This window comes from Phyllobates terribilis, unplaced genomic scaffold (assembly GCF_046119375.1).
Source record: "Phyllobates terribilis strain yellow unplaced genomic scaffold, ASM4611937v1 Scaffold_11__3_contigs__length_659146591, whole genome shotgun sequence".
NCBI classification, from domain to species: Eukaryota; Metazoa; Chordata; class Amphibia; order Anura; family Dendrobatidae; genus Phyllobates; species Phyllobates terribilis.
In genome coordinates this window covers 310,459,988-310,483,692 of record NW_027362771.1, presented here as the reverse complement: position 1 = coordinate 310,483,692, position 23,705 = coordinate 310,459,988, and the positions used below count along the sequence as shown (strand labels likewise).

General features: G+C 43.2%; 1 protein-coding gene across 1 annotated transcript in view; it reads left to right on the top strand.

The window, feature by feature from the left end:
- Positions 1 to 23,705, top strand: part of LOC141167260 (uncharacterized) — a 133,430-nt gene that overhangs the window by 85,956 nt on the left and 23,769 nt on the right. Inside the window, exons 16-18 of the mRNA XM_073654696.1 lie at positions 10,234 to 10,650; positions 21,946 to 22,083; positions 22,987 to 23,085. Of these exons, the coding sequence (XP_073510797.1) occupies positions 10,234 to 10,650; positions 21,946 to 22,083; positions 22,987 to 23,085 (654 nt within the window). The remainder of the gene's footprint in view (positions 1 to 10,233; positions 10,651 to 21,945; positions 22,084 to 22,986; positions 23,086 to 23,705) is intronic.

Here is a 23,705-nt window from a genome sequence, read left to right as displayed (position 1 = left end):
AGGATCGAATTAGTGGCAGTTGCCTTTCTGTATATATCAGTCATGATATGACCATGAAGGGAGCTGGTAATATGAAGATCCAAAAAATTAACTTCTCTACCGTATTGATAGGTGAGTTTGATGTTAAGGTTATTCCTGTTAAGTTGCTCCATGAATACTTCCAACTGGGGAATGGTACCTTCCCAGATGAACAAAATATCATCAATATAGCGCATCCACCCCTGGACCAGGTGAATGCCATCGACTTCATCATTGTGAAAAAGGTACCTTTCCCATAACCCCAGAAACAGGTTTGCATAGGAGGGGGCACAAGAAGACCCCATTGCAGTACCCCATTTCTGGAGATATATCTTCTTGTTAAAAGTAAACACATTATGTTCTAGTACAAATTGGAGTAAAATTAGGATTAGGGCCGACATAGATTTGTCTATGTTGCTCTCACTCAAAAACACTGATACTGCCTTCAAGCCATCCACATGCTTAATTGAAGAGTACAAGGCCTCAACGTCAGTCGTCACCATAACAGACCCTGATTCTAATTGTATGGAGTCCAATCTTTTGAGGGCTTCTGTAGAATCTTTAATATATGATGGGAGAGTATGCACCAACGGCTGAAGGTAATAATCCAAAATGGTACATATACTGTCACACAGGCTGCCATTTCCAGAAATAATAGGTCTCCCAGGTGGATCCAACTGATCTTTGTGGAGCTTAGGTAAAAGATAAAAGGTGGATAATTTAGGTTTGGTTTTCTTAATCAAATCAACCAACCTTTTCGGAATAATATTATCCATAAATGCTTTCTCCAATATTTCAATCAGCTGAACTTGGTACTGAGACAAAGGATTGAATGTTAATTTTTGATAGCATCCCGGGAAATCTAATATCTTGGCAGCCTGTTTTTCATATGAGTGGTTAGGCCAGATGACAAGGTTACCACCTTTGTCAGCAGGCTTTATAACCACATCAGGTAAATTTTGCAATCCCTGCAAGGCCATCTTCTCATCCCTATTCATATTTGATCTAATCCAAGGACTGGATGAGAGTGATTCAATATCGGCCGCTACCATCTTAGTAAAGATGTCAACGGCCGAACAGGTAGACAAAGGGGGAAAAACCTTTGATCTTTGGATCAAGGACATAGGAAACCTACCTCCATCTTTTAACATATTTTCAGCCTCAAGATCTTCAAGATCCCTTAAGGCTTGTTTCTCAAGTTCAGTGGGGAACATCACGTCCAATTCAGGTTTGAAATGAAGTTTTTGAAGGATGATTTTTCGGGCAAATAAATGAAGGTCCTTCACCACCGTGAATTGGTCTAGGTGTGAGGATGGAGAAAAAGTTAAGCCCTTTTCTAAAACTTTCTCTTGGATATCAGTTAAAGGAAAATTAGAAAGGTTTACTACCTTTAATCGATCATTTTGTTTCCTAGTCGGTCTCTTGGAAAATATTTCTGCATACTTCTTTTGTTGCGTTCTTGTAATGGGCCTAGTATATTCAGAGTTCCCTTCACTTTCACTACAAGAAATGCTACTCTCAGAACCAGATGCCTCAAAGATGGAGAGGGTTGCATTTTTTTGATTATAGCTCTTCTTTTTGGGCAACTGCCACTTAAAGACACTGTCAGTCTCATAATCCTGTACGTCACGCAAATACTTTTTATGATTAATTTTACTGATGTCCAATTCCCACTTATCGATGTCATCTTCAATAGTTTTAAGATATGTCGCAAGTTTATCAATATTAATTTCCTTTTGTAGGCTTTTATGCAAATCATCAATGGTTTTATTTAGGGCATTCAACGAGAGAGTATTTTTATCTATAATGATTTTTAAAAACTCCAGAGAGCAGGTCGTAGCTGCTGTTTTCCATCTATTGATTAATTCAATGTCCTCTAAATCAAACGAGTTATATACTTGCACTCTAAGCCCTCTGGGGATAATCTTTTGCTCATAGTAGTTCTCCAAAGAAGCCCTATTCCACCAGATTTTAATTTTTTTCTGAACTGCGTTTCTATATTGCTGCATAAGATCACGATTTTCCCTAGTAGATTCATATGAAGCGCCCAGAGGGCCCTGTTTAAAAATGTCCAAAGCTTTGGATTTCCAGGCTGTCTCCCTGGCTTTAAGATCCATTAGCGTTATAAGACCATCTGTTCAAAAAACAGTAATAATTAGTATACCACAAAAGGTCACAAACTTATATGCTTCCAATAAATATATCACCATTGTTCCTTTATTCCCATTAATATATATATAATACGTATTATTAATTGTCCCTTAATACGTGGCTAAATAAGGAAGTCAGGAGGGCAATGAAAAACAAAAAAAGGGCTTTCGGTAAACTTAAACAAGAAGGCAGCGAGGAAGCGCTAATATCTTATAGGGAAAAAAACAAAATCTGTAAGAAACAAATAAGAATAGCAAAAGAGGAGACAGAGAGACTAATTGCCAAGGAAAGTAAAACGAATCCCAAACTGTTCTTTAACTATATAAACAGTAAAAGGATTAAAACTGATGGAGTTGGCCCATTGAAAAATAACCTGGGTAAAATCATAGAGGGCGATGAGGGTAAAGCAAACCTACTCAATAGCTTCTTCTCCACTGTTTTCACAAAAGAAAACAATTTATCGGAGGAAATGCAGAGTGATAAAGTAAACCCTCCGCTAAATATCACCCACCTAACCCAGGAGGAAGTTCAGAAACGCCTAAATAATATCAAAATAGACAAGTCACCAGGCCCAGATGGCATACACCCCCGGGTACTAAAAGAATTAAGTAATGTGATAGACAGACCGCTGTATGTTATATTCAAGCACTCTTTATGGACAGGGACTGTCCCACTAGACTGGCGCCAAGCAAATGTGGTACCAATATTCAAAAAGGGGTCTAAAGGTGACCCTGGGAACTATAGACCAGTCAGCTTAACGTCTGTTGTGGGTAAATTGTTTGAAGGATCTCTCAGAGATGCTATTGTAGAATATCTTAATGATAATAACTGTCTAACTCCATATCAACATGGATTCATGAGGGATCGCTCCTGCCAAACAAACCTGATTGCCTTCTACGAGGAGGTGAGCTCACAGCTGGACCGGGGAGAGTCAGTGGATGTTGTATACCTTGACTTCTCCAAAGCGTTTGATACCGTGCCACACAAAGGGTTGGTATATAAAATGAGAATGCTTGGTCTGGGGGATAATGTGTGCAAGTGGGTAAATAGCTGGCTGAGTGATAGAAAGCAGAGGGTGGTTATCAATGGAGTAAGCTCAGGGTGTGTCAGGGTTACTATCGGGGTGCCTCAAGGGTCTGTCTTGGGCCCTATATTATTTAATATATTAATGATCTAGTGGAAGGGTTGCATAGTAAAATAGCAATATTTGCAGATGATACTAAACTTTGTAAAGTAGTTAATACAGATGAGGATAGGGCACAGCTACAGGAGGATTTAGATAAATTGGAGAGTTGGGCCAAAAAATGGCAAATGGGGTTCAATGCCGATAAATGTAAGGTCATGCACATGGGAAAGAAAAACAGCAGTCACCCATACATATTAAATGGGAAACCGTTGGGGAAATCTGACATGGAGAAGGACCTGGGCGTCTTGGTTAATAGCAAATTAAATTGGAGTGCCCAGTGTCAGGCAGCAGCTGCGAAGGCAAATAGAGTCATGGCATGCATCAGAAGAGGAATAGGGGCATATGATGAGAACATTGTTCTTCCTCTGTATAAAGCGCTGGTAAGGCCGCACTTAGAATATTGTGCACAGTTCTGGGCTCCGGTGCTCAGGAAAGACATATTGGAGCTAGAGAGGGTACAAAGGAGGGCGACTAAGGTAATAAAGGGAATGGAGGGACTAGAATACCCAGAGAGGTTGTCAAAATTAGGCCTATTTACATTGGAAAAGAGAAGGCTTAGGGGAGACCTCATAAACATGTATAAATACATCAGGGGGCAGTACAGAGATCTCTCCCATGACCTGTTTATACCAAGGATGGTGACAAAGACGAGGGGGCACACTATGCGTCTGGAGGAAAGGAGGTTCCTGCACCAGCATAGAAGGGGATTCTTTACGGTCAGAGCCGTGAGACTCTGGAACTCTCTGGGAGAGGAAGTGGTGATGTCCAACTCACTTAAAGAGTTCAAGAGAGGCCTGGACGCCTTTCTTGAGAACAATAAAATTACATCTTATGCTTAGTTAATTAATCCAGGGATTTAATCTGACTGCCAGATTGGTGTCGGGAAGTGAATTTTTCCTCAATTATGTAAATTGGCCTATACCGCATGGTTCTTTGTTGCCTTCCCCTGGATCAACGCTGCGGAATAGCTGCAGTGCACAAGAAATAGGCTGAACTGGATGGACGCTTGTCTTTTTTCGGCCTTATAAACTATGTAATCCCATTAGTATATATATATATTTCTATTAGTTTATATAGATTGTGGCTTTTTTGCCTTTCCTTTTCCTGTATGGAATTATTGAAGACATTTTGGTTCTTATAAATCTCCTTATCATATTGAAGCGTTTTTTATTTCCGTCTTTTATTGTTATTGATTTTAATCCTTTATTGTTATATAGTTCTTACCTTGGTGCTGGTCCTTGTGCCGTGTGGATTTGTTGCTGGTTCTTGGTTGGCCTGGGTGCTGGTGGTCTCCCTTTCTGTGTGTGGTGTCTTCGGGGTTCTTCGCTTGGAGAGTGGATGTAGACCTGGAGGTCCATATACAAGAAAGAACATTAATGAATATCTGACGAATCGTCCAGTCTTAAATTGGGACCTTATATTATTGTGTTTGTGTATAATTTTTATTATCTTTATTATATTATATTATTATATCAAATCATTTATTACTATTAATATTATTTCACTATGCACATTCTATTTTTTTTTTTTTTTTATCATATCCTTCCTTCCACTTTTTTATATATTATCTTTTGATTGTATTCACTTGCTGTGACAACGTATCTTTCTTCAGTACACCACGCCTTCTTTGAACACCGCCACTATTATATGGGGATCTTGTAATTGGAGAGTGCGCTTGTGTGCGAAAGGGCTCATTGAACTTCCGGTCTTGCGCAATAGACACAGCATGCGTTCCACGCTTGCGTGTCACACGCTAGACAACGGAAGCTCCCGTTTATGAATGAGTTACCTAGTAACCTACACATGCGCCATTAGTACTCCAATCCCATGGGGTCACTATGTTAATTAAACACAGCTGTTGTCCACGGATATATAGTTGCACCTGGACTCACATCAGTACACGCCCCTTTGAAAAAGCTACAGGCGAAACGGCGGCGTCGGGGTTTAGGACGGCATATCTCCCCTTGCTATTCCCTTGGTGGTCATTATGTAAGTAATCTCTTTTGAGGTGTACACATTACTTCTGTGCTTTTATTTCTATGCATCCACCTGACAGGTCTTGTTGTTAGCACTTGCTAAATGGGATGCATAAGATATAATTACAATTATTGCACTACCTTTGTTCTTCTGGTACACCTGCAAGTGTATTTTTGTATGCACTAATCTCTTTATGCACTTTTTCACTTTATATATTTATTTATAATTTGACTTAGGATATATATATATATATATATATATATATATATATATATATATATTAATTTACATATTTTGATACTGTTTCAGGCACATTTGCACTTTACTTATCTGCAGGTTGTACTATTTACCGACATTAAATTATCAAATTATTATATCATTATTAGTCCCCTTTTTTTAGGAATTGTGCACAATATTTATTAGTTGTAATATACCTTTTGACCCTTTTTGATATAGGGCCCCCCACCACTGTATTTGTTTAGCTAAGGGAATATGTTTGTTATGTATTCTGAGGGCACCTGTTTTTTAATCCTGTTTCTATTTTAAACTGTTGAAATAAATAATAATTAATTTTATGTGTCTTTCTATTTTTTCTTCCATTTAAACCAAGGCGCATATGGCCTAGGTTTCTTTGATGGTACTACCTTCTACTAGCAAGTAGGCAAGTGTGAGTAGTTGCAATTTCTGTGACATGAAACCCTGCAACATTAAAACAAATGTCCTGCACAGAACTGAGCAAAACTAACTACTTTTAAGGCTATGTGCCCACGATGCAGAAATGCTTCAGATTTTTCCTGAGCTTCTCGCAGGCAGAAAAAAACGCATGTGGATTGTACATGCGGATTGTACATGCGTTTTTCCTGCCAGGGACATGCGGATGTGAAGCGTTCTTCACTGGCATTTCCACATGTGGGTTGACAAGCGCTTTCCAAATGATTTTAGCATCACTTGGAAAGTGCTTGACAACTTGGTCACACTATATAAATCCATGCAACCGGCATGGATTTATATAGTGTAACCGAAAGAATGGTAAAAAATAAATATTATACTTACCTTCTGATGGCCCCCGGTGTCCTTGTCTTGGCTTGCCGGCAGCTCGTGGTAGACTAAAAGGACCTGCCATGACGTCATTTAGTCATGTGATGGGTCACGTGATCGCCGATGTCAGCGGCCAGTCACATGACTAAATGACGTCACTGCAGGTCTATTTAGTCTACCGCAAGCTGCCGGCAAGACAAGACAAGGACACCGGGGGCCATCAGAAGGTAAGTATAATGTATATTTCTTATTTTATTCTTTTTATTACAGTTACTATGGTACCCGGGTCCGGAGGAGAGTCTCCTCTTCTCCAAACCCTGGTACTATCTACACATTGAACCGCATGTTATCCGCATGTACAGATGCAGTGATGCGAATCACATACAGTTCAATGCAAGTCAATGGCAGCAAAAACGCTGCGATTACGCAAAATTATTGGGGAACATGGCAGGCCTTCTAACAAGCGTTTTTTAAGCGTTTCTGCAGCAGAATTGCCGCTGCGGAAATGCTTAAAAAACGCATAGTGGGCACACAGCCTTAAGCTATGGTGGCAACATTTTGGTGTGAATTCAAACACATACAGTACAGACCAAAAGTTTGGACACACCTTCTCATTTAAAGATTTTTCTGTATTTTCTTGACTATGAAAATTGTACATTCACACTGAAGGCATCAAAACTATGAATTAACACGTTGGATTATATACTTAACAAAAAAGTGTGAAACAACTGAAAATATGTCTTATATTCTAGGTTCTTCAAAGTAGCCACCTTTTGCTTTGATGACTGCTTTGCACACTCTTGGCATTCTCTTGATGAGCTTCCAGAGGTAGACACCGGAAATGGTCTTCCAACAATCTTGAAGGAGTTCCCAGAGATGCTTAGCACTTGTTGGCCCTTTTGCCTTCACTCTGCGGTCCAGCTCACCCCAAACCATCTCGATTGGGTTCAGGTCTAGTGACTGTGGAGGCCAGGTCATCTGGCGTAGCACCCCATCACTCTCCTTCTTGGTCAAATAGCCCTTACACAGCCTGGAGGTGTGTTTGGGGCCATTGTCCTGTTGAAAAATAAATGATGGTCCAACTAAACGCAAACCGGATGGAATAGCATGCCGCTGCAAGATGCTGTGGTAGCCATGCTGGTTCAGTATGCCTTCAATTTTGAATAAATCCCCAACAGTGTCACCAGCAAAGCACCCCCACACCATCACACCTCCTCCTCCATGCTTCTCGGTGGGAACCAAGCATGTAGAGTCCATCCGTTCACCTTTTCTGTGTCACACAAAGACACGGTGGTTGGAACCAAAGATCTCAAATTTGGACTCATCAGACCAAAGCACAGATTTCCACTGGTCTAATGTCCATTCCTTGTGTTCTTTAGCCCAAACAAGTCTCTTCTGCTTGTTGCCTGTCCTTAGCAGTGGTTTCCTAGCAGCTATTTTACCATGAAGGCCTGCTGCACAAAGTCCCCTCTTAACAGTTGTTGTAGAGATGTAAAAAGAGATCTACTGCGCTGGTGCACTGAATCTTGAAATATAACGAGAGGGTTGGCGGTAAAAAAGGGTTTTATTGTTCAAAGAATATTTAAAATGATATATAAAAAAGTATGTAGTTAAAATACAAGGTTGAAATCCAGGAGAAGTAAGGGGTTCCTTCAGTGTTGAGGAATGTGTTCAGGAGTCCAGGTTCTCCTCATTGGCTTATCTTTATTGATCCAAGATGTATTGGTGCCTGAAAAAAGTATATATTTGCTATAGTGAGCTCTATAGAACACCAACAGATTACCTTTTAATAGGTCATGGTCCTAGTTACCTGGAATGCAGTTATGTGGTGGAAGATTACTGTTCACAGGTATGTGAGCGCCTCTGGCCTGCTTTGCTGAATCTGTCAGCTGTGAGTAAAGAGGGGGCCAATTAGTAGGAGACAAAACTGCTGCCACCTTTTAACAGTGGGTTAGATAGTTACCTGTTTTAGTGAAGATGTGAGTTTGGTAATAGAATCCGTTAACCTGGGGAGTCACAGTCCTGGGTAAGCCTGGAGGACTATATGATGGTGTTGAGTAGGAACTTGGGGAAAAAAAAAAAGGGTGAGTAATTATAGCACACTTTTTTTTTTTTTTAAATATATATATTATAGATACCTTACCCGTAGGGAGGTGATTGTATGGACTCTAAGAAATTCTCGTTTATCCAAGGAAGCTGATCGTTTGGCCATCAGGGTTATTTATACAGACCTAAGGAAGCTAGGTGTCAACAGTAAAAATAGTGCACATGGTCAGTGAACACTGGATTGATAGGTAAACTTAGTATTATTATGTCTTTACATATAGAGGTATATAAGGTTCTGTAATGGGGTCAGGGATCTTACCACAGCAGGGTCTGTATGGTGGGTCAGATTCTGCCCGAGAGGGAACTGGTGGGTCAGAACACAGCTGGTAAATAACTCTTTGGTGCTGCAGGACTCTGAGGTGTTCCCAGCTCTATACCAAGAGCCTGATTGGGCTCTGTAGTAAGTCCTTTAGATAGTAATAAAGTTCCTATGGGGAACTCAGTATCTTGAGGAGATGGAAAAAAAGGAGGAATATAATACCATACCAGTTGATCCAGGGAGTTGTGCGCTGCTGACGCTTTACCTTTGTAGACTTTTGATGGACGGCTTTCTGTGTGTGGTCCGGGCTGGTAGATATCGGGGCCGATGGGTGTCGGAGTCCCGGCCGGAGACTCCGCCACCAGCGTGCAGCACCCGGAAGTAGCGGTATACGCAGTAGGACCTGCGTAGCGTAAGGTCCTAGTCGGTCACGTGACTTGAAGACGGAGAGCAGGAGAGGCCATTTTGTCTCCTACTAATTAAAGCCCCCTCTTTACTCACAGCTGACAGATTCAGCAAAGCAGGCCAGAGGCGCTCACACACCTGTGAACAGTAATCTTCCACCACATAGCTGCATTCCAGGTAACTAGGACCATGACCTATTAAAAGGTAATCTGTTGGTGTTCTATAGAGCTCACTATAGCAAATATATACTTTTTTCAGGCACCAATACATCTTGGATCAATAAAGATAAGCCAATAAGGAGAACCTGGACTACTGAACACATTCCTCAACACTGAAGGAACCCCTTACTTCTCCTGGATTTCAACCTTGTATTTTAACTACATACTTTTTTATATATCATTTTAAATATTCTTTGAACAATAAAACCCTTTTTTACCGCCAACCCTCTCGTTATATTTCAAGATTCAGTGCACCAGCGCAGTAGATCTCTTTTTACAATTTGTTTATTTCTATGTGGTATATGGTGCCCCTTACTACTTGCTGCAGGTAAATCTGATTATTCCCACTAGCGCCCCTAAAATCGCCTTCCCCTTTTTTTTGTTGTAGCGATGTGTCTGCTGCTAGAACTCTGTGTGACATTGACCTGGTCTCTAATCTAAGCTGCTGTTAACCTGTGATTTCTGAGGCTGGTGACTCGGATAAACTTATCCTCAGAAGCAGAGGTGACTCTTGTTCTTCCTTTCCTGGGGCGGTCCTCATGTGAGCCAGTTTCTTTGTAGCGCTTGATGGTTTTTGCAACTGCACTTGGGGACACTTTCAAAGTTTTCCCAATTTTTTGGACTGACTGACTTTCATTTCTTAAAGTAATGATGGCCATTCCACATTTGTTAATTCATAGTTTTGATGCCTTCAGTGTGAATGTACAATTTTCATAGTCATGAAAATACAGAAAAATCTTTAAATGAGAAGGTGTGTCCAAACTTTTGGTCTGTACTGTATACCATAAGTACTTTCCTGTAATTTTAGAAGCTTAGAAAAACATTTTTGATTATGTAATTAATGTTTATTATTGTTTACCTGTCTTCCGTATTAGGTATCTTCACAACATAATGCATGTGAGCTAAATAAGATTAATTTAGACACTACTGAAAGTACATCTGTACCAGGCGGAAGCAATAATAAAGATATGAATGTAGACCTATTAAAACAAACTGATAAACAGCTGAATGAAGAAATACACCCAGAATATAAAAGAAAGGAGGACGAGCAGATAGTTGATCCAGAAATGAAAGATCTAGGGGAGATGCAAACTCTGAGAAGTTATATAAGGAATGGAGTAATAAAGAGGAAAAGAGAGGACTCAGAAGATACAGATGACAAAATCCAGAATAAAGAGAATAAAAATGAGCAAAATGAAAAAAATCAGGATCAGCTAATCAAGCCCGGGACAACAACATCATCAGCTATGTATCAGGGAATTGGATCAGGACTTACTCATCTACATCAGTTGGTAAGCTTTGCTAATGGATTGCTGGATGAATAGAGTCATCAGTAACAGTTAATGTGAAATACAGACGGTGATATTGTATATTATTCTGTAGTATATCACTCTGCACTGCAACATTACTGTAATTATTCAGACCTGTGTGCTTACTTCGCTTCACTTTGATAATTACCGTACTCACGTGCTGTGATATCCATGTTTTATTATCCCTGAGCAGAGACATAACTATTTATGGTCCCTGCACTGGGACACCACTGTACTTATTAGACTCAGTTCACACCTGCATTATGAAAAAACTAAATTCAAGTGGAATACAAATCTGTGTCATAAAAACAAAAGAAAGCAAACGGAAGCAGAAGGGACCCACTGACTGTAATATACTTGACAAGTTTCTTGTTCCATCCAAAAAGCAGACACATAACACATCCCAGACAGGCCTCATTATAATCAAAATTGTCCCTTCCGCTTCCATTTCTATATGGTATGAAAAAGAGCCGTATTCCAATTAAATGTACAACTTTATAAATGTATCATAACATCAATATATTTACTATCCCTGTAGTGTGACATTAGTGTGTGCATTATGTCTGTTCTGTGACTTCATTGACAATTATTACCCTGGTTGGAGATCACTGTGTGCATTACTCATGATCTGTCACTTTTCTGATTATTATTACTCTGGTGGCGGTATATAGTCTTATAGTTTTCAGGTTGAAAGAAGACGTAGGTCCATCGAGTTCAACCTATAACTTAACATGTTGATCCAGAGGTAGGCAAAAAACCCTCAGGCAAATGCTAATTGCCCCATATGACGGGAAAATTTATTTCCGACTCCAAGTACCACAATAAGATTAGATCCCTGAATCAACGTCCCAGCACAGAATCCAGTGGCCATAAATAGTGTTGATAGAGTATGTATCATTAACCCTTTCCGGCGAGCATGTGTGGCGCCCCTGAGGGTTCAGTCGCCACAGGGGTACTGCATCTCAGAACGAGGTGTGGTATCTCCTCTCCAAGGTAAGGATGGAGCACCACACAGGACCCCAACCACACACTCAACACTACACCACTCCAGTTCTGAAGGGGGCCTAAAAGCACCATAGTGCTACCCCGGTCTGGAATGGAGGAGTTGGGGGGAACCAAAGTTAGGGGGAACCAAGTAGTGAGTGAGGGTGGAGGAAGCACTTTACTTTAGCACTTAATAGAATCATATATAATTGGAGGCCATTTTAAGAACCGGGTCTTTAGTCATGGGTCTATGGGACGGCAGGTCAGCACAAGGCTGCAGCCGCCTCAGGGTCCACGGTTCCCGGTCTCAGGCCTCGAGACGGGAGATTGGGGCAGAGTTAAAACCGGCTCTGTCCCCGGTCAGAGTCCAACCAAGAAGGTCCAGGAGGGGAGCAGAGGAGTTAGGCTCCACAGGCGAAAGGATCTCAGGGGGTGCAGACGGACGGAGTCGTCACCTGCATACCTTATTCTGGCCCTGCCAGAGAGACCCTGCCGCAAGAGGGGGTAACGGTCCCCGATTATCTGACTTTGCACTTCCCGTCTCTGTCGGAAAAGTCCGGAGGCTTATGTGGATCCCAGGGGGATACGGACGGAGCGGAGTCGCCACCTGTATTCCTTAATCTGCGTTCATCCAGAGGGACCCGGCCTTACGCCAAGTTCTCACCACTAGTAACCAAGAAGGGCACCCAGTCGGTCCGGGAGCTACAAGCTACCCATCAAGGACATTGCATTACCCGTACGGGACACAGTGGGGGACACAAGGCGAGAGAAGTACAAAAGGAGAGGAACACTTTAGAGCGGGGGTGTCCTGTCAAGCGCTCCTGAACTACCTGGAGTCTGCTGAACCCTACCCTGGCGGCCGCAGCTCGCCGTGTGACAGCAGAGAGAAGCTCTGAGCTGAGAAAGCACCACCGTGAGTAAAGACTTGGATGACTTCAAATACTGACTGTCTGTTCCTTTCTCCGCGGCACTGCACCCGCCAACGCTCTATCCGGCATCCCTTCTCTCACGCTGCCCTGAGGCCCCGCTCCACCTGTGGGGAGCCGCACCAACTAAGCTGCCTGTTCACCGGCCTCAGAGGACTGTAGCAGCGCTGGTGATCCTCACCAGACACCACGGGTGGCGTCACGAACTTTCCCTATCCCATATAACTTCCCCCATTATTCCTTGCTTTTAAGAGTGACCCCAGGGTACGGCCCCAGGAGCTGGCCACCGCGGTATCCCCAAAACCAACAACAAGGCCCGGGTGCCGAGTCGTTCCCCATCCCCTGGGCGCGTCACACGCTCGGCTGCTAGCCAAGTATTTTGGCGTGCTCAGCGTTTCATTCACTGTCACCGCGCCTGCAAGTGTCACGGCTGTTAGACAGCTGTGACACATGCAGGGATTGCCTGTCTAACAGCTTTCTAACAGCCGTGACACTTCCAGGTGCGGCGACAGTGATTGAAACGCCGAGCACGCCAAAATACTCGGCGAGCAGCCGAGCGTGCTCGCCGGAAAGGGTTAATGATACATACTCGATCAACACTACTCATCAACTCTAATATTATATTTTTCAAGAAAGGCATCCAGGCCTTCCTTGAACTTGTTTAGTGAATCAACCATTACAATATCATGAGGCAGAGAGTTCCATAATCTCACTGTTTTAACAGTAAAGAATCAATATCAGTAATTCTGATTGAACATTCTTTCCTCTAGACGTAGAGGATGCCATCTTGTCACTGTTGCAGGCCTAGGTGTAAAAAGATAATTATATTTGTACATTGTAATAAGATTGCCAAGTTTGATAACCTGTCTTGGTATTACAGTTCACGCATTCTCTTACAAACCTTGGTTGCACTTCTCTGCACCGTCTCTAGTTCAGCTATGTCCTTCTTATGCATTGGAACACACAATTGTACACAGTATTCTATGTTTGACCACCCTAGTGCCTTTAATAGAGGCAAAACTATGTTATCATCATGAGCATCGAGGCCTCTTTTAATGCATCCCATGATTGTATTTGCCTTGGCAGCAGCTGCCTGACACAGGTCACTAAAGTGGATGAAAAAAAAAGAGATGAACCAGCTCATCCATGCTCCTGGCGTCCTGAAGCACGGAACTGATGGGACCACTTGTACATTCAGGGAAAAAAGGAATAAAATATTCCAGCTTCGGTGGTTTGCAAGTTTCAATAAATATAAAAGAAGAAATGGGCACAGCAACATGTTTCGAACGCAAATCTGCGTTCTTTATCAAAGCTTTTATTAAATCTTGCAAACCATTGAAGCTGGAATATTTTCTTCCTTTTTTCACTAAAGTGGTGTTTTCTGTCCACCCATGCAACCACTTCTTTTTCATCAACAGTTTTAACCAGTGATTTACATTATACTTCCTTTGTCCATGTACTTAAATTTATCTACATAAAACTTCAATTGCTATTTCTCAGCCCAAGTTTCTAGTTTATTCCCTCTGTAATATTAAATTAGCATCCTCTGTATTGATTACCTTGCAAAGTTTAGTATTATCTACAAATATGGAACCTATACTCTGTATGTTCTCTACAAGATAAATACACTGCTCAAAAAAATAAAGGCAACACTCAAATAACACATCCTAGATCTGAATGAATGAAATATTCTCATTGAATACTTTGTTCTGTAGAAAGTTGAATGTGCTGACAACAAAATCACACAAAAATCATCAATGGAAATCAAATTTATTAACCAATGGAGGCATGGATTTGGAGTCACCCTCAAAATTAAAGTGGAAAAACACACTACAGGCTGATCCAACTTTGATGTAATGTCCTTAAAACAAGTCAAAATGAGGCTCAGTATTGTGTGTGGCCTCCACGTGCCTGTATGACCTCCCTACGACGCCTGGGCATGCTCCTGATGAGGTTGCCCTCATACCACCCTCATGGAGTCGGTTTCTAACCGTTTGTGCAGACACATGCACATTTGTGGCCTGCTGGAGGTCATTTTGCAGGGCTCTGGCAGTGCTCCTCCTGTTCCTCCTTGCACAACGGCGGAGGTAGCGGTCCTGCTGCTGGGTTGTTGTCCTCCTAAGTCCCCCCCACGCCTGATGTACTGGCCTGTCTCCTGGTAGCGTCTCCAACCTCTGGACACTACGCTGACAGACACAGCAAACATTGGCACAGCTCGCATTGATGTGCCATCCTGGATGAGCTACACTACCTGAGCAACTTCTGTGGGTTGTAGAGTCCGTCTCATGCTACCACGAGTGTGAAAGCACAACCAACATTCAAAAGTGACCAAAACATCAGCCAGAAAGCATTGCTACTGAGATGTGGTCTGTGGTCCCCACCTGCAGAACCACTCCTTTATTGAGGGTGTCTTGATAATTGCCAATAATTTCCATCTATTGTCTATTCCATTTGCACAACAGCATGTGAAATTGATTGTCAATCAGTGTTGCTTCCTAAGTGGACAGTTTGATTTCACAAAAGTTTGATTTTCTTGGTGTTATATTCTGTTGTTTAAGTGTTCCCTTTATTTTTTTGAGCAGAGTATTAAAAAGGAGAGGGCCCAATACTAACCCCTCTAGTTTCCCCCTTTTAATTTGGAACAAATCATAGTTTCTTCCATTAATAAACACTTTTTTTTTCCTGTCACTGAGTTAGTTGATAATTCAGTTACATACAGTGGGTACTGAAAGTATTCAGACCTCTTTAAATTTTTCACTCTTTGTTTCATTGCAGCCATTTGGTAAATTCTAAAAAGTTCATTTTTTTTCTCATTAAAGTACACTTTGCACCCCATCTTGACTGAAAAAAAACAGAAATGTAGAAATTTTTGCAAATTTATTAAAAAAGAAAAACTGAAGTATCACATGGTCATATGTATTCAGACACTTTGCTCAGACACTCATATTTAAGTCACATGCTGTCCATTTTCTTGTAATCCTCCTTGAGATGGTTCTACTCCTTCATTGGAGTCCAGCTGTGTTTAATTAAACTGATATGACTTGATTTGGAAAGGCAACCACCTGTCTATATAAGACCTCACAGCTCACAGTGCATGTCAGACCAAATGAGAATCATGAGCTCAAAGGAACTGCCCAAGGAGCTCAGAGACAGAATTGTGGCAAGGCAGAGATCTGGCCAAGGTTCCAAATAATTTCTGCATTACTCAAGGTTCCTAAGAGCACAGTGGCCTCCAAAATCCTTAAATGGAAGAAGTTTGGAACCACCAGAAGTCTTCCTAGACCTGGCCGTCCAGCCAAACTGAGCAATCGTGAGAGAAGAGCCTTGGTGAGAGAGGTAAATAAGAACCCCAAGATCATTGTGGCTGAGCTCCAGAGATGCAGTAGGGAGATGGGAGAAAGTTCCACAAAGTCAACTATCACTGCAGCCCTCCACCAGTCAGGCCTTTATGGCAGAGTGGCCCGATGGAAGCCTCTCCTCAGTGCAAGACATATGAAAGTCCGAATAGAGTTTGCTCAAAAACACATGAAGGACTCCCAGATTATGAGAAATAAGATTCTCTGGTCTGATGAGACAAAGATAGAGCTTTTTGGTGATAATTCTAAGCAGTATGTGTGGAGAAAATCAGACACTGCTCATCACCTGCCCAATACAATCACAACAGTGAAACATGGTGGTGGCAGCTTCATGCTATGGGGGTGTTTTTCAGCTGCAGGGACAGGACAATTGGTTGCAATTAAAGGAAACATGAATGCGGCCAAGTACAGAAATTAGGACGAACCACAACTTACACAGTTTTAGGCGTTCCCTAAAAACACACCTGTTTAGGGCGGTCTATCACGTTCCCTAATCAAAGTCCTTTTATATTCTTATAGCCCATCCTCTATTTCTCCAAACATAGGTCTCCACTGAACCCAAAATTACTACAGATACTCTCTGATGATGAGCTCATGCATCCTTTATCTATAGCTCATCCTCTCAAGATGGCTGGACCATCATTGTAAATAAGCCACTGTACTTTGTGTCACCCCCACCTCATTGTAGATTGTAAGCTCTTACGAGCAGGGTCGTCATTATTTTTGCTTTAATTATTGTATTATCTTTAGCTATGTTACTTATGACTGTTGAATGTGAACCTCTGAATTGTAAAGCGCTGGGGAATATGTTGGCGCTATATAAATAAAGATTATTATTATTATCCTGGATGAAAACCTCTTCCAGAGTGCTCTGGACCTCAGACTTGGCCGAAGGTTCACCTTCCAACAAGACAATGACCCTAAGCACACAACTAAAATAACAAAGGAGAGGCTTCAGAACAACTCTGTGACCATTCTTGACTGGCCCAGCCAGAGCCCTGACCTAAACCCAATTGAGCATCTCTGGAGAGACCGGAAAATGGCTGTCCACCAACGTTCACCATCCAACCTGACGGAACTGGAGAGGATCTGCAAGGAAGAATGGCAGAGGATCCCCAAATCCAGGTGTGAAAAAATTGTTGCATCATTCCCAAAAAGACTCATGGCTGTACTAGCTCAAAAGAGTGCTTCTACTCAATACTGAGCAAAGGGTCTGAATACTTATGCCCATGTGATATTTCAGTTTTTCTTTTTTAATAAATTTGCAAAAATTTCTACATTTCAGTTTTTTCAGTCAAGATGGGGTGCAGAGTGTACTTTAATGATAAAAAAAAAATTACTTTTTAGAATTTACCAAATGGCTGCAATGAAACAAAGAGTGAAAAATTTAAAGGGGTCTGAATATTTCCGTACCCACTGTATATTTTCCCATAGTCCAATTGTTTTTATTTTGTGTACCAACCTTTTATAACCTTAACCTGGTCCAGTCTGGAATTTAGTTCCTCATAGAAGATTATCAGATTAGTCTGACAGGATCAGTCCCTCACAGTCCCTCATAATCTCATGATTCTGGTTTATGAGGTTATTTGAATGAGATACTCCAGGATAGCATCTCTTAGACAACCCTCAAAGATTTTGCCCACAGTAGTGGTTAAACTTACAGGCCTATAGTTTCCAGGCTCTCTGTGTCGGATATCACTATGTGCATTACTCATACTCCTGCTCTGTGACCAGGGCCGGCGTCAGCACCCGGGCAAGTGCCGGGGCCCTGAGCAGGCAGAGGGGCCCACTCACTGTCGGGGACCCCTGCACGTTATGAGACCCGTGAGCGGTGCCGGTGTTAGCGCCCGCTCCCCCCCGCTTGCTCAGGGCCCCAGCACAATACTTACCTCTCCCCGTGCCTCCACAGCAGGTCCGGTCTCTTCCGCGGCTGCTGCACCTGACGTCTCAGGTCAGAGGGCGCGGTGACGTCTTTACACCGTGCTCTCTCCTGAGCCATCACAGCGCAGAGCGGGAAGACACCGGCGACGCTGGAGCCCAGAGCAGCGGCAGCAGGTGAGAAGTGAGGTGAGTATTTGTTTTTTTGTTTTTTAATATATGGAGGCGTGGGGCATTATAAGGGAGGGAGAGATGACATCTTGCATGGGGCATTATAAGAGGGGGTGACATCCTGCATGGGGTATTATAAGGGGGGGAGAGATGACATCCTGCATGGGGCATTATAAGAGGGGGTGACATCCTGCATGGGGTATTATAAGAGGGGGTGACATCCTGCATGGGGCATTATATGGGGGGGAGGTAACATCCTGCATGGGGCATTATATGGGGGGGGTGACATCCTGCATGGGGCATTATATAGGGGGAGAGGTGACATCCTGCATGGGGCATTATATGAGGGTTGACATCCTGCATGGGGCATTATGAGGGGCAGCATCCTGCATGGGGCATTAAATGAGGGAAGACATCTTGCATGGGGCATTATATGGAGGGGGAGAGGTGACATCCTGCATGGGGCATTATATAGGGGGAGAGGTGACATCCTGCATGGGACATTATATGAGGGGTGACATCCTGCATGTGGCATTATATGAGGGGCGATATCCTGCATGGGGCATTAAATGAGGGAAGGCATCCTGCATGTGGCATAATATGGGAGGGGGAGGTGACATCCTGCATGGCGCATTATATAGGGGAAGAGGTGACATCCTGCATGGGACATTATATGAGGGGTGACATCCTGCATGGGGTATTATATGAGGGGCGACATCCTGCATGGGGCATTAAATGAGGGAAGACCTCCTGCATGGGGCATTATAAGGGGGGTGACATCCTGCATGGGGAATTATAAGGGCGGGTGACATCCTGCATGGGGCATTATGTGGGGGGAACAGCGTGCATGGGGCATTATAAGGGGGGGTGACATCCTGCATGGGGCATTATAAGGGGGGTGACATCCTGCATGAGGCATTATAAGAGGGGGTGACATCCTGCATGAGGCATTATGTGGGGGGAACAGCCTGCATGGGGCATTATAAGGGGGGTGACATCCTGCATGGGGCATTATAAGGGGGGGTGACATCTTGCATGGCGCATTATAAGGGGGTGACATCCAGCATGGGGCATTATAAGGGAGGGGAAAGGTGGCATCCTGCATGGGGCATTATGTGGAGGGAACAGCCTGCATGGGGCATTATGTGGGGGAACAGACTGCATGGGGCATTATGTGGGGGGAACAGCCTGCATGGGACATTATTTTGGGGCCAGTATTCTGTATGGAGCATTATAAGGGGGCCAGTATCCTGTGCAGAGCGTAATATGGGGGCCAGTATCCTGCAAGAAGAATTATTTGGGGGTCAGTATTCTGTATGAAGCATTATAAGGGGGCCAGTGTTCTGTACAGAGCGTAATATAGGGGTCAGTATCCTGCATGGAGCTTTATTTGGGGGCCAGTCTTCTGTATGGAGCATTATAAGGGGGCCAGTATCCTGTACAGAGCGTAATATGGGGGCCCAGTATCCTGTATGGAGCATTTTATGGAGGCCATTATTCTGTATGGAGTGATTCACCGGTTTCAGAGCTGTTGTGGAATTTACAATAGATATCGGTCATGTAATGTAAGAAGTGAAATCTTTGGCCTTGTATTATATATATATATATTTCTCTGCTGTATCTGTGCATCATGAATCGTGGTATGTGTTAAAGAGGCCCACAGAGACTCTTTCGCCCGGGGCCCACAAAAACCTGGAGCCGGCCCTGTCTGTGACTTTACTGATTATTATTACTGTGTGAGATATCAGTGTGTGCATTACTCATTATATTATTACTCAGTTGGGATATCACTATGTGCATTTCTCATGTTCTGTGCCTTTATCTATTATTATTTCTGTAGTGGGATATCTCTTTGTGCATTTCTCATGCCATATGACTGACTATTCATTGACTGTTACTCTTTTGGAGTACCACTGTGTGCATTACTCTTATTCACTATTATTGCAGTGAAGTCTCATGCTCTGTGATTTCACTGTCTGCATTTTCAAGCCAATAAGTTTCTGAGGTGCAAAGGTTGCAGTCACACTTGGTTAATAGTACTTAGGCCACCCCACCTATCAGTATTTGGTCAGTATTTTTTGTCAGGAGTGGAAGCCAAAACCAGGAGTGGAACAATCAGAGAAAAGGTATAATAGAAACAAGTCACCAATTCTGTATTTATCACCCACTCCTGGTTTTGGCTCCCACTCCTGAGAAAAAATACTGACTGAATACTGACCAGATACTGATAGTGGGGCCGTGGCCTTAAAGTGGTCCTAATGTTCTCTGCCACACTGCCAAATACATATGCCATTAAAACGAATTGTATGTAAAATAGGAGGTGTCTTGTTCCAGATTTTACATCAGGGCCAGGAATTATACAAGTTGTGCCTCTGTGTGTATTGCAGAAAACAATCCAGGTTTTTAACTATGCATATATAACAGTACCATCTGGCAATCATAAAGTACATGTAGTATATACCTCCCTCCAAAGGCCACCACAAGGAATTGTCAGTCTTCGGCCTTAGAATTGGGTTGTATTGGATGTTAATGTAATCTTATGAAATTAGAGGTGAGTGAATAGCTTTGCAGGTCCCTGGTGCAGCAGAGACGGCAGTATTCTGTGACCACTGGATGGGAGACCTGAGTACCGACTCCTGCTGGAATCCCCTGCGTCTCTTCTGTATTGTAGGTGACGCGCCCCCTGGGCCTGTGTTGTGCAGGGGAACCCGGAACCGGGCCTGTTGTAGAATGCTGGGGGTTGTAGTCTCCGTGTGGCGGTGACCCGGTCTGTGCCCAGGGTGGTCAAACCAGTGGCAGTCTTAATGTATAGCAAATGTCCGACTACGCCACCCGTGGATTGTGGTCAGTGGGGACCGCCGCTGCACTGCCGACCGCTGAGGCTGATGTTGTTTGCGCAGCCGAGTATGGGATAACTCCCCACGGGAGAAGTATTGCCTCAGGGCAGCTAATGTGAGAGATGATGGGAGTGATGGTGTGAGGGTCCCAGTGCTAATGGTGCTGGTGCGGCAAGGAATCACAGAGACGTGAGGTGCAGTTCAGGGTCTTTACTGATGGTACAAGGCAGACCCTCCCGGGAGTACTGGCTAGTATAAGGGGCCTGGTCAGTCTGCGAGCAAGCAGGAGTTCCCCTGGCCAGGTGGAGTTTAAGGCCTCCCCGTTTATCTGCACTCTTCCTGGCTACCTTGCTGTCAGTGGTTACAAGTAGCCCACGTCCCTGAGTATACCGTGTGGTGCTCACCCGTATGGCTGGTGACTTGGGGCCTTCTGTTAGCCTCCGCTCCTGGATGGCGGCGCTGGTCCCTTCTTTGTGACTGAGCCTCCGGGCTTCTATGGCCAGAGGACCTGGAATCCCCTGCCGGCTGGTTTCTGCTGCTGGGTATATATCAGTCCCCACAGCCTCGGACTCCTGTGTCCGGTTTTAGTAAATTCAGCCAGGGAAAGCTATATCTCTGCTCACAGCCCCTGGCCTTCAGCTGCTGCTCCTACAGAGCTCCTGTTCTCACTTTCCCTCTCCAGGCTCTGACTGCTCTGCTTGTTCTGCAGGCTCTGTCTCTGTCTGCTCTAATCCCGCCCCAGACTCAGTTTATAAGGGCAGATTCCTCCCCTCCCAGGTCTGGGCGGGCAGTGTTGCATGCTTAGGGCTCCTGACCAGAGAAACCTCCCACTTGCTCTCAGACATAATATCTCTATTACTGTGGCAACCAGACCCCTGGGGTGTCACATAGGCCCAGTGCAACGTCATAGTTGTGGCATGACGGACGCATGATGAAGTTGTGCTGGGACTACCAATCTGGAAAGGCACCGTGGATGCCAGAAAGTAGGAGGTGGTTTGCAGGGCTCCCACCTGGCAGCCATGGAATGCTGCCGTGTCTGCTGGAATGGGGTCCTGCAAATTGATTCTCTCTTCTCTGCTATTAATGTATTCACCTAACATTCAGTATATTTCTAATATCATACAGAGACGAGATCCTTGGTTAAAGTTCTGGGAGACGACCAATCAGACTTTAGCAGTCGCTGCAGTGACTACCACGCAGACTAGCACCTTTTTTGGTCACATGGCTCAAGTGCCTGCAAATGGCGTTCTGGTGAGAAATGAGGTGAGTATTATTGCACAAAGGAATATGTATTTTATAGCAATATTACTACAATAGTAAGGGCTTGCTCACACATGTGTATACGTCGGATGAGTGATATCCGATTTTTTATCAGATTGCACTCGGACCAATGTTATTTAGTGGGGCAGCGCTGATGCACGATTTATTTCACTGACAGAATCTGCCAGTGGAAAAAATTGCAGCATGCCACACATTATCATGTTTAGAGACTTAGCAAAATAAAGTAGGAAACATACCCGTACATCTTTAGCATGCATCAATTTTTGAAGCAGCGAAAGTCTTGCAAGATAACTTAGTAATTATCCCTGCAGAACTGTGCCAAACATGGATAAATTATTGATACAACAATAATGGCAAACTCGGCACTGCAACATCTTTGGCCGTCTGCAGTTAATGGAATAAAATACAGAACCAAAATTGAATTAGTAATCTGGTAGGACATAACTTGGGCAATGAATTGTACATGATTTAATTATTATATGATTATAAAGTATTGATAATACATCAGTTACAATATACTATAGAGCAGAGCGCACCTTGTACTCACACTACCTGATGGTAAAAAATTTCACCATGTAACCATCTAACTCAGTGTTTCTCAAACTCCAGCCCTCACAGCCGCCCACACGTCATGTTTTTAGGATTTCCTTAGTATCACACAGGTGATGGAATTATTATTAAGGCATCAGAAATTGCAAAAGGTTCTCTTACCTGTGAAATACTAGGGAAATCCTGAAAACATGATATGTTGGGGGCCGTGAGGATGGAGTTTGGGAAACACTGATCTAAAGGCTTCCAAACAGTAATAACTACTTTAGGAAACATTGCTTAATGTCACAGCTTTCATCATTTACAAACAAAATACATTTTTCATCTACGTAATAGAAACAGCTGTCAAGTCCTTTGCGTACTTTTGATGATGCTCCAGTGAAATCATCCACACTGCAGAATATCCCAGAGCCAACCCCCGGCACAATGAAGCAGGTGACATTATTTTATTTACACTTTAATGACTCTAACCCTTAAAGTAAAGTTAGAGTAAACCATGTCTTCATATGGCAGAGAGTATACAGTCATGAGAAAAATTAAGTACACCTTTGAATTGTAAGATTTTACATATTAGGTCATAATACCACAGGCAGGAAGTATCAGCCACTGGATATATGATTGCGGTATGTTTGACTCGAAAAGGCCACAGCACTTCAGAGAACATCATACTTTAAAGCCACAAGGAAGACTAGTTAGGCAGGGGGTCCTCAGCAACTTCTCTCAGTCTGCTGCCAATGACTGACAAGTCTCTCTCTATACACTCGCAAAGGGAGAACCTCATCACATAAGGAGGGGAGAAGGCCAGGGACCCGACTTTCCGACTAGTCTCCCAGCGACTTGTAAACTAAGTTTTTCTCTGAAATGCTGCAGAGTTTCACAGTCAAACATACCTGGCTGAAATCATACAGCCAGTGACTGATATGTGCTGCCCGTGGTTCAGACAGCATATATCAGCTGTCAGGTTCCCTTTAAAATTGGGTACATACAACCTCAGATGAAGAACACATTACAAATTACCACAAGTCATTATTTATTTAAGAAAAACTATGCCAAAA